General features: G+C 42.8%; 2 protein-coding genes across 3 annotated transcripts; one reads left to right on the forward strand and one right to left on the reverse strand.

Moving 5' to 3' along the window:
- Positions 1-312: 312 nt before the first annotated feature.
- On the reverse strand, positions 313-4,280 carry ftr14l (finTRIM family, member 14-like). Its single transcript, XM_062401342.1, has 7 exons — positions 3,588-4,280; positions 2,983-3,078; positions 2,649-2,882; positions 2,389-2,548; positions 2,124-2,291; positions 1,566-1,702; positions 313-1,162 (listed from the first exon to the last, which is right to left on the reverse strand). Exons 1-7 carry the CDS (start codon positions 3,996-3,998, stop codon positions 779-781), a joined length of 1,590 nt encoding a protein of 529 aa, XP_062257326.1. The 5' UTR covers positions 3,999-4,280; the 3' UTR covers positions 313-778.
- A 1,084-nt stretch (positions 4,281-5,364) lies between these two features.
- On the forward strand, positions 5,365-11,447 carry si:ch211-198a12.6 (uncharacterized protein LOC563253 homolog). 2 transcript variants are annotated; one of them, XM_062400806.1, is made up of 2 exons: positions 5,365-5,562; positions 7,876-11,447. In XM_062400806.1, the coding sequence occupies exon 2, from the start codon at positions 7,994-7,996 to the stop codon at positions 9,653-9,655; it is 1,662 nt and encodes a 553-aa protein (XP_062256790.1). In that variant the 5' UTR covers positions 5,365-5,562; positions 7,876-7,993; the 3' UTR covers positions 9,656-11,447. The 2 variants fall into 2 exon arrangements, with proteins under 2 accessions (XP_062256790.1, XP_062256791.1); XM_062400807.1 differs by lacking the exon at positions 5,365-5,562 and adding an exon at positions 6,647-6,831.
- The last annotated feature ends 102 nt before the right edge of the window (positions 11,448-11,549 follow it).

Below are 11,549 nucleotides of genomic sequence, written 5' to 3' on the forward strand. Positions count from 1 at the left end.
CGTAATATCTCTGCACTGAATGTCCTGAAGACCATACAGTGAATTTATGTCTGCCAATGATCAATCAAAACCCCCATCCCTATAACATAATATATATAATATAATGCATGCATACATATAATTTATAATATAGGGGTGGTTACTGTATTAATGGAGGTGAGATGCTTGTCTTAGTGTAAACAACAACAGCAACCCTAGCTCTGGTAAAGTTTCTCCTCAGTCCACATGAAATATTTGAACAAAATAAGCTCAGATCCTGATTTATATTGACACAAACATGGCCGACAACATGAGTTTTTTTAGCAGCTGTGCTTTAATTGTATACGCAGCATTAAACACACCAATAATACAAATGTAACATGGATATAAAAGAGAAAATATTTTCTACGTAAGGAAAATACCACAAAAATAAGTTATTGAAAATGTTTTCACGATTTCAATATTTAGTTGTTTTACTCTTCAAACTTGATTCTCCCAAAATTAGAAAGCAATAATCAACAGAACAAAAAAGGAAAAATAGAGGCTGATAACATATTTCTATTTTAAATGTAAACCTTTTTTTAAATCTTTTGTAGCAATATACGGCTAAAATATATGATACTTCTAACTATTTGTGCATTGTGTCTGATTTCTGTAACCATCTCACTATTAACCAATTGGCTACCCCCTCGGCTCGGGAACCACTGAAACTAAACTAACAAGTATTAATCAAACATCTTGCATTAATTGAGGAAATTGTGTGAAGTGAACTCAGATCACTAGCAGCATAGTGACTCTGCTACAGTTTAATTGTGGTGCCAAAGCCCCACACACTGAATGCAGGGTAGAGGGCCTCTGTAAACGTGGTTTGGGTTCTGTGCAGAAGCTTCATGCCATCAGAGATGCTGTAAAACGCAAGTGTTCCAGCTGCTCGATCCACGTAGACGCCAATACGAGACGATATTGGAGCCAGGATTTCTTTCCTCTTGTTATTGTGCACAAAGGAGAACTGGGATTCAGAGCAGTACAGACTCCAGGACTTATCGTTCCAGCCAAGGCTGCACTCATTCCCGTTCCCTTTGCGGCGGATTCCCTTGTAGGTGACAGCCACGTCCACCTCTGTTCCCCTCCAGTCCATCTCCCAGTAGCAGCGAGTCCCAGTCAGGCTCTCATTGCACAATACCTGGAGTGGAATTGATGAAATTATAGATTAGAAGACTTAAAACTGTTTACATGAGCGTTTAAATGAGGACTCACTTGCTGCACATTTGAAAACAGATTTTTTTGTTAAGCTATACAAAATAAATATATGGGAAGCAATTTTCAACAATCAAACTAATGTAGAGGAGAGAACCATATTTTAAAGGTTGTAGGACATTAACCCATTAATAGTTCTTGCCTCAGGAGAGTGATTCAAAGAGCAAGTTCTCTGAAAGCAAAGACTTATTTTACTGTTAAGTCTCTAAACAGAATCCTGCAATCTTACTTCTGGATACAGTCATAATTTGTGTTCTGCAGCTTTAACAACAGATCAGTTTCCCTCCCCACGGCAAAAAATGGCGTTCCGGCAGGCCACAAGCCCTCACCTGCTGCCAGTGGTCGAATCGCTCTGGGTGGTCCGGGTAGTTCTTGGGCTCACTCTTCATCGTGGCTGTCCGGTTTCCCTCAGAGAGATGGAGGCTGGGGTGAATGGTGTTGACGTCCAGAATCAACTGGCAGGAGTCTGAAAACATTGAAGGACAAGATTATCATCCATCACTCTTTGTGTTGTTGTTGTCTAATTTCATCATTTGTTTTGCTGCAGTGTCACAGTTTCACATGTCTCATTGGATTTCATCCTGTTGTACATATTTTGCCAAACTTAATCGTATGTGTTAAGGAAGGTTAGCCGATTGAAACCATTGGCTGGCAACTCCCATGTAGACGGAGTGAAAGCAGCCTCACCTGTGTTTGTTAAAGTTTCACCAAACCTGTTCTGCACCGAACATTCCTTACGTAACTGTAGTTTCACCTCATTGAGGCAATGCCTATCATGAGGAGGGTTATGTTCATGACACCATGACTACACTTTTCAAGCCTGAAGTTTAAGATCAAGGTTAAAAAGCAGACTTCTCTTTTTTTTTAAAACATCATTGATAACTCACATTTCAGGAAATCTTCTCTTGTTCTCGGTTCTTCTCTTGTTCTTGGTTCTATTCTTGTTCTCGGCTCTTCTCTTGCTCTTGATTCATCTCTTGTTCTCGTTTCTTCCCTCACAATCGATTCTCTTCGTGCCTTGGTTTCCCCTTCTTGTGTCACGTAGACTTCCTTCACTATGAAGAGACACGTGACAAACACATGATGAGCTTCATGAAAGCAACAGTTGACAAAAATACAACACTTGTATAGGAGAAGATGAGATTTGTCCACCTGCTCCTGAGATTTTGCTCATTTCATTCTTGCTGACTTCTTCCACCTGTACTTTCAGAGCAGCAATGGCTCTCTTGGTGGCTTCAAAGGAGTAGTTGGGCGCGACAGAGATGCTGTTGAGGTCTTCATACCCAGAGGGTCCTGACAGAGACTGCCAGCTCTGATAAAAACAGTGAGAAAGTAGAGGAGAGACATGAGACATCTAACACATGGCCCCTGATTTTTGCACCACATGTCGGGGGCCTTGTCCGAGACCTCACCTGTAGAAAGTGTATGTGATCGTCAGTGTGGGAGAGCTTCTCCAGGTCGTTATGTTTTTTCCTCAGCAGAGTGATCTCCTCCTCCAGACGGTCCAGCACTGTTTCGGCCCGTGTCACTGTCATCTTCTCGTGGGAGCGGAGCATCTCCTTGACTTCATTGTACTTCCTCTCGATGGAGAGCAGGAGCTCGGTGAAGATCCGCTCGTTCTCTTCCTGGGCCGTCTGAGCAGAGTGCTGATGAGAAAGGTGTGGATAAAAAAGATTATTATCTAAACAGGCAAACCTCAATGATTTGTTCTTAGCATCATGCAGTGTAACTAATAATTTTGCTTACTTTAACTGATTCCACAGCTTGTCGGAGATCCTGCCACTTTTTGACTCTCTGGTCAATTCTTTGTTGAGATTTGTACAGCGTAGTACCAAGTTGTTTCTGCAAAGAGAGATACTTTTTTTATTTTTATTTTTCAATTTATTTATCCTTCTTTAATCTCAAGACAGACCTGCGAACCGGAGACATTCAAAATCAGCAAATAAAGACAACTCAACAAAGACCTCATAAATAAAAGCAACACAATGGGGACTTTTCGATTTCAAGAATCATGAAAAACACCACACAACAAATATTTAGAATAAGTAAGGGGAATGTAAGACTGCAATGTCCATTCTCCATTTAGCGGCATAATACCTCAACACAGTTCTGCCAACATATGGGTGAGAGTAGATGATATATAAGATGATGTAGGTACTGGAATGTATACGTTAGTTTCTATAGTTTGAAATGAGAGGTGAGGTGACTGTATAGGTACCATTCTAACAGTCATAACTTTTAGTGGACACTGCAGATAAACAGCTCTCTGTGCTCATTGTACCATAAACAACTTTTCATATCTCATAATCTTCACCAATACTTCAACTTGACAGATTGATTCCACCACTCACTTGTTTCTCTGTCCTTTCAGTTCCAGCCGGGACGATGTCGTGATGTTTGTGTTCATCCATCATGCACAGCACACACACGGATGTGTTATCAGCACGACAAAAAGCCTCCAGCAGCTTATCGTGCTGGGCACAGAGCTTCTCCCTCATCTGACCTGTGGCTTTGACCAGCTTGTGCTTCATCAGGGCGGGAAAGTCATAGTGGGACTGGATGTGGGCCTCGCAGTAGGACGCCAGGCATACCAGGCAGGACTTCTCGGCCTTCTCCCTCCCTGATGTGCAGAAGTCACAAAGGACCTCCCCGGGATTGGGTTGGGCCCGGGGCTGGGCCCGGGCCTGGCTCCGACTTGTGGAGCGACGAGATTTCTCCAGGACGCTGCTTCTGTCCAAATCCAGAGTGCTGGGGTGCGACATTCTTTGTACCAGAAGTCACAAAATGTTGATTCAAAATCCACAGGGGATGTAGCTTGACAGCAATGTGTTACCCTCTTGGTAAAATGGTGAAAGGCCGAGAAAAAGACTGAACAGAAGCAGGAGAAGAAACCAAACGAGCTCCTAAAGTAAACAGCTTCAGTGAAACTGTGTGACTGATGCTGCTTGTGACTAAATGTTAGCTATGTGCTTTACTCTCATCGTAAAACCAGTATTCCAGGTTGGATGTTTAACCTGCAGGGAGTGGGCGTTACAGTGACTGACAAACACAACTGAGAAAGGAGAGAGATAGTTGTATAATATTGGAGATAGATAGATAGGTAGATAGGTAGGTAGATAGATAGATAGATAGATAGATAGATAGATAGATAGATAGATAGATAGATAGATAGATAGATAGATAGATAGATAGATAGATAGATAGATAGATAGATAGATAGATAGATATTCTTTACATAGAGTAAATACAGTTTATTGCATATAGAAGATGATATAATAATAACAAAAAAGAGATTGTTTTTCCCTCCCTGCATTAGATTTTTTGGTAACATCAGAAAAGTGTTCTCAATTATTATGTGTCGAAATTAAACATATATGATGTCAGACAAATGTAGTGAAGTCTGGTGGTGGAAAGGATCGCTATATACAGTTTTGGAGATAGTTGCACTTAGTTGAGTACAAGTATTTAATGTTCCTTTTAGGCTACTTCTACTTAGATTAGTCCTGCCTTTACCAGCTGCAATATTAAAGTTACGTTTTTAGAAAGATGTATCTAGAATTATAACATCTGCAGAATGAGCGCATACATTTTTTTCAAGATGTTTTGGCTTTCACTTAAGATAAGTTTTGAATACAAGTATTTTACTTGTACAAGAATGTCTCTAAAACGTTTTTTCATTAACTTGAGTAAAACATTGAACGGGGAGACGAGATAATACTACTACTACTAATACTACTACTACTACTACTAAGAATAATAAAAAATAATATATATTTATAGAGCACTTTTCAAAATCTACATCACAAAGTGCTTAACAATGGCAGAATTAAAGCAGACTAATCATATGATCAATAAAATAATCTGAAATGGAAATACGTATGTTAAGTTCATACACTTGCAATATCAGCACGATTCTTTGAACGTGCTTGCTAACCTTATCTTTCTTATTTGCTCTCCTCTCAGCACTGAGGGCCACAGAGTACAAATAAGACCCAGGTTCATGCCCACGTTTTTCTTGTAAGATTTGGTTTTCTGACACGTACCACTCCGAGGCTGCGGGGAGCGCTAGTGGTTGTGTTGACGCATTGAAATGACTGGTAGCGTTCGGTAAAGTGCGTCGGTCGTCCAACGTTGGCGCCAGATGAGCAGTGGCGCCAGCTACACACAGAGGCAGAGAGAGGGGAAGACACACACACACACACACACACACTCAGTGATCAGACGAGGCTTACCACAGCTTGCAAAGATCTCCCCTCCACCCGGAGTTTGAAGCATTTATACGATTCTTCTTCTTTTCCTATCTCCAGCTCTCTAAAGACTCATAAGGTGGGTGTGTGCATGTATCGATTTACACATTAGGAGCTGGCGCTGTGTTTACGTGGTGATTATTTCAGCATTTAAATGCAACTTGCTATACCATGAGCAGCAGCGGCACTGAGGCAGGAAGACGTTGTTTAAGTCAATATCGTCTAAGTTGTTATTTAGCATGCTAGTTAGCATGTAAGATGTGTATTTTATCCTTGCCTTTGTGGTAATAGCCAACTTTGTCATGGAAAAATACAGGCCCTGACCCGCACTGGTGTTTCGTGTCCTGGAGGAAAAACCCAGACAGACAACGACACTACGTTACTACACATAATGAATTAGTTCAGCTCTGAATCTCATCTAGGGTATTTTTGTGGATAATCGACCAATCCGATGGTTTTTAAACCAAGTTCCAGTTTATCTGTGCAGACGCAACATGGTCGGATGGGCGGTTAATAGCAAAGCTTCCGTTCCAGTGTTCCACAGGCTGGTAACGACGCTGTACAGCGGGCTGTAGCCGGGCTAGCAGGCAGGATTAGCTGGCTCGTTAGCTTGTCATCATGGCTACGTAGCCAGCACGCTAACACTGCCGAAGCTGGGTAGCAGCTAACCCCAGCAAGGCCGCCATTGCAGTTGTGTGTGCGGTCTGCTGGAGCTGCCGCAGCGAGGGGGAGCTTTAGCCCGGAATGTAGCCAAGATTACTCTCAACTCCCTCAACGTCACACCACTACGTGTCCTGTCGTTTTTTATTGTTATTATGTATTTTAAACTATATCTGATTGTTAATTTATCCCCTGCGTCCATTCTTGTGTGAGTAAAATACATAATTTCCCGGGCTTTTCTTCGCAGCATTCATCTCCCTCACGGTTAGCCATCTTTGTTTCAGCTAGCCCCGCTCCTGGTCGAAAATACGAAGTGGCTCTTAGCTTGCTAACACACTCAAACTAGCCTTCAATGCTTTCTCTGGCGAAGCTGTGTGTTTACTGGGAGTCTGAGATCGTTTCGGCGACCCGGTAAAGCCAATAAGTAGCACCACTCAGTCTGATTTCCGCTCAGTTTGAAATGGCTTCGGGGGCCAGCTCTAATTCAGTATGTTATGAAGGGCGGAGGCTAAGCGAGCTAACGTTAGCAGGCGGCAGCCATCTTAGGCGAGCATGTAATCTTGGCTAGCTGGAAGTGCTCGTGTGGCACAACAAGATGGCCTGTTAATACCCGGACGGAGCGAATTTCCGCGTCGACAGCAGACACACAAATCGCACCAAATTACCGAGCTCAGTTATTCGCTTAAATGTAAGTATTTCGTTATTTGTCTAGGTTCTTGCTCGTTACTTGCGTGGGGCTTTCGCTACGAAGCTAGTTAGCGGGCTAAATCGCGAACATTAGCAGCTAACACAATGCTGTTTTGTCGTTAACCAGTTCCCCCTTCCACCATAGCCAGCTAACTAGCGGCTATGGGGGCTATTTGTAGCCGTTTCAGGAGGCTAGCAACCAAGCAGTTCAATGTTTTGGTTGCAAAACATGATAGTTTAAAGCCCCAATATAATACATTTTGTGCTTTATCAGAACGAACAGTGGCCTGACAACACAGCGAGTCTCTCAGGCCAGTTGACTTTGGCGTGAGGATTAATTTCGCACTGGGAGCTTGGTGGGGCATTGGTTTGGTTTTATCAATATTGTTAGCAATTCAGGTGAAGCTCGTTTTAAGTGCTAACGAAGCTAACTGGTTGGTAGTGTTGTGTGGCTGCAGTTGATGATATAAGAAATACGTAGTTGTATTCATTTATAAAGGTCACTACGTCAGCCCCAACAACTTTATTTGGTTAATTGCACCTCCCAGTTCACGTAATTTTTCTTAACCTAAATGGTGCAATCTCATTGGTTCAAATCAACACACTCCAAGTGATCAGAGTCGATTTATCTAATATCGTGGCTTTTGTTTATCACATCTACTACATTATTGTCATATGTTTTCCATGCCTGTCCTGGGAAGAAGGTGGTAAACAATCTTAACTAAAATCTATTTACTTATCACATGTCAACAAACTTAGTTGTCGGAGAGACCTGCCATTGACTCAAAATCTGTCTTGTCGTCTCTATTTTGACTTCAGCTTTGGGTGAGAAATTATCAGTTTAGTTAAATATGAGACATACATACAAACATATGGAGTTGCATAAGAAATATGGTTTGATCTGAAATTTATTTTTTAAGACTGCTTGTTAATTGTCACATCTTTTCTCATGCCACCTAATTTCCCATGTTGTAGGTAAGCAGGACCAATGATAGTTACTCTACGATGCTGAGGATTAATCTCCCCCTTTGTTCTCTTCTTGCAGGTCTGCTGACTGACAAGAAAACCAACGCGCCCCACACAAAGCAAACTTATTTACCCGATTCTCTTAGAAGTCTTCGCCCGGCAGGAAAACGGAGGTCGTGGGGTTGGAGTGTGTTCTCATGGCTGAGTCAGAGACTGAATGTGACACACCCGGCCTTGACACACTTGGGTCGGAGTGTGTCATAGCCCACAGCCATGTCGACCTACACTATGGAGCAGAAACTGAGATCATGACTGAAGAAAAGCGTGGATTAGAGCTGGAGATTCACGGCGGAGACTTAAAGATCCAGGGACTGGGAACAGACCTCGGTGCTGTAGCCTGCGTGGAAGCAATTGTAGCGGAGACGGACCATGATTACATCAAGGTGGAACATGGTGAGATGCACTGTTTCACAGCAGCAGAAATCAAGACGACAGGAGGCGAGGCTCTGCTGGGAGAGGTGCTGCTCAAGGCCGAAAGCGAGCATGTGGTCAAAGTGGAGTCCGACCATGGTGGGGAGTTGACTGTGGAGTCTGAGAATGGTGTAATCATACATGAAGCCCATGGTCTGCAGTGCAACGAGTGCGGGGAGATTTTTGGCAGCATTGCCGATCTTCACCAACACTTTGAGATCCATAAGGACCTGAATCCTTACATCTGTGTCCACTGTGGTGAGAGCTTTGCTGTGGAGGCCAGCCTCAAGCAACACATGAAGATTCACATGAAAGAAAAGCCCTATGTTTCCCCTGGAGTTGAGATTATGGGAAAAGATGTAATCGATGCCTTCAGCCTCAAGTCTCATCAGATGATTCATTTGCCAGACAAGCCCCACAGATGCTCGGAGTGTGGTAAGAGCTTTGCTGCTGCCATCACCCTGAGAGAACACATGAAGATGCATTCCGAGGACAAGCCCTACAAGTGCACCCAGTGTAGGAAGAGTTTTGTCCGTAGAAGGCATTTAAAAAAGCACCAGGAAGTCCATGCACGCGAGAAGCCATACACGTGCGGCCAGTGTGGCAAGGGCTTCGCCACAACTTCCAACCTGAAGCAGCACCAGAAAACCCATGCCGCAGTCGTGCTCGGAGACAAACCCCATCGCTGCGCGCAGTGCGGGAAGTGTTTTGCGGCTGCAGCCACTCTGAGAGAACACCAGAGGATCCACTCGGGTGAGAAGCCATACAAATGCAACATGTGTCGGAAGAGCTTCGTCCGCAAACGCCACCTTAAGAAGCACCAGCAGGTCCATGCTGGAGGAAAGCCCTACACATGCAGACATTGCAACAAGGGCTTCAATCACTCCTCTTCTCTCTCTCGCCATCACAAGACCCACCTGCAGAATCCAGTGTTCTCTCCACCGCAGCCTGGGAAACCCTTGTCTTACGGCACTCCCCCCAAACAGAGGGTGCATCAGCAGGGAGACAAGCCCTACATGTGCCACCACTGTGATAAGGGCTTCAATCATTCCTCTTCCCTGTCCCGGCACCAAAGAGTCCACTCAGAGGGAAAGAGTTACACCTGCGCTCACTGTGGCAAAAGATTCAATCACTCCTCCTCCCTTGCAAGACATCAGAGAGTTCACTTGGAGAACAAACAACAGCAGCAGCAGCAGCAGCCACAGCCACCACAGCCGCAACCGCAGCAGTACACCACCATCCCCACAGGGAAGGCATTCCCTAACAACGCTTTCCCAAAACAGCGCATCCTGTCCGTGGAAAAACCGTACAGGTGCACTCAGTGCGGCAAAGGCTTTAACCATTCATCTTCCCTCTCCAGACATCACAGGATCCACGTTGATCAGTGAGCTCCAGTTCTATCCCTCAAATGTTGTCCAAGCACACACCACCACTCCCCTCCTGTTTCTGTACCGACCATGTTCCCATCAATGAAAACCCCCATCATCAGGCCAACCTCTATAGACAAAGGGTCAGGTCAGCACATGGCTGCGATGAAGAGGAGCAGTTGACAAGAAATGGACCGTAACATGCGTCTTCAAAAAGAAACTGCTTGGCCTGAAGGACAATGTAACCCATAATTCAGAGCTGATCCTGTGACTGTGCTGAGTTTAAAGAGGGTATAATAATAGAGCGAGAAGGCAGCGGTTATTCTTGTTCGCGATTGTGCTTCACCTGCTCCAGGAGCTCTTTTGAACACTTTTAAAGAAAAAAAAAATGTGATTTGAAGATCTACATGATAAAATTGTAACCTGGGGAAAATATGCTTCACCCTCTGGCTTTGTATTTTTCAAGAGACGAATTCAGTTGATGTACTTTCAGGTGGGCACACATGCTTCTCAGCCTCAACTTTATTCAAGGCTACCAATACAATTAATGAACGAGACTTGTTTCAATTTAAATAGTTAATTTTTTTTCATCCACATAATCCATCTAAAGCAAATGTCAAAAATCCAATGTAAATACGTATTGATTTTCTTTTATATATATGTATAGGTGACTAGTGTGCTGTTCCAAAAGATTACATTTTTGATAGTAAGATCCACTTTGTCTCCACCCTTTTTTTTCTCCTCCTTTTTATGACTTTAATTTGTTTTAAGTGTTGGAGATGAAACGTGTTGCAGGTGTTCTCAAGCAGCTTGTTCTTGAATTTGGGCTACATCAGACATGAGCCTTCCTGTATATTTATGAGGTTGTTTTCTTGTATGTCTACTATGGGTTGGCACTGCTGCATAGACTGTACAGAGAGCAATACTGGCTCACCCCCTGGTTCTATTATGACATGCAATTTAGCCATAAGTAAATGCATAATAGAAATAAAAACCTACTGGGTAGCATATTAAGACATGACCTGTGTCCTAATTATTTACTGTGCGGTTTTCCTCTGTACCCCAGCACCAAATGTAACTGAAATGCAACACCACACTTTATTTCTTTGGAGACTAATTCAGTGACCCGTGTACAGAATATAGGTAACACACTCTTTGATCTGCAGATTGTCACGATTTGATCTAAAAATAGATTGTGTATACTAAAAGACAACGTGAAAAATCTCACTTTTACAAGATTTTTTGGAATTCCAATGGATGGCGCTCTATTTACTGTTCTGTGTAAAATATCTTTTACAAACCGATGTATTTTTTTAGATATGGCTTGGGCTCTATGAAAGGGAATGAGAGATATACAGTTTTTATGGGAGTGAACATTATAGTGAGCAATATTTTCTTTTCATTTGGATAACAATTGTGCTTCAAACTGTAGCATAGGTTTCTTCCTTGTGTTAGATAGGTGCCTTATTGCATGCGATGTAGAAATGTATGCCGAGCTGTTATTTGAGGAAAAAAAAGTTAGGGTTTCCAGGAGTCTTTTGTTCTTATTCATACTAACTTACCCTACATTTTAATTTGATGTCACTGATACCCTTTGCTTTCATGTATATTACCATGTGTTTACACTGTTACGACCATATTGTCTTTACCCCCACCTTTCCTTTTATTTTTATTTTTTTTTTGTCGATGGACTCATTGTAGAGAGAAAAATTGTAAATCATCCATATAAGCTTCTCTTAAGGGCAAATCCTGTAACACCTTATCCCAATTTCTGAGTGGCACATTTATGGATAAATAAAGGCTGTTGACTCTCGTGGTGTCCGATCAATGCAGTGCATTCTTAAAGTGGGAAAGGCATCGAACATTAGAGCTGATAAGGTCTTATTTTTTCAATATTTATTAGGTTTACCCATCA

The sequence above is a fragment of the Platichthys flesus genome, chromosome 12, assembly GCF_949316205.1.
Source record: "Platichthys flesus chromosome 12, fPlaFle2.1, whole genome shotgun sequence".
Taxonomy (NCBI): Eukaryota; Metazoa; Chordata; class Actinopteri; order Pleuronectiformes; family Pleuronectidae; genus Platichthys; species Platichthys flesus.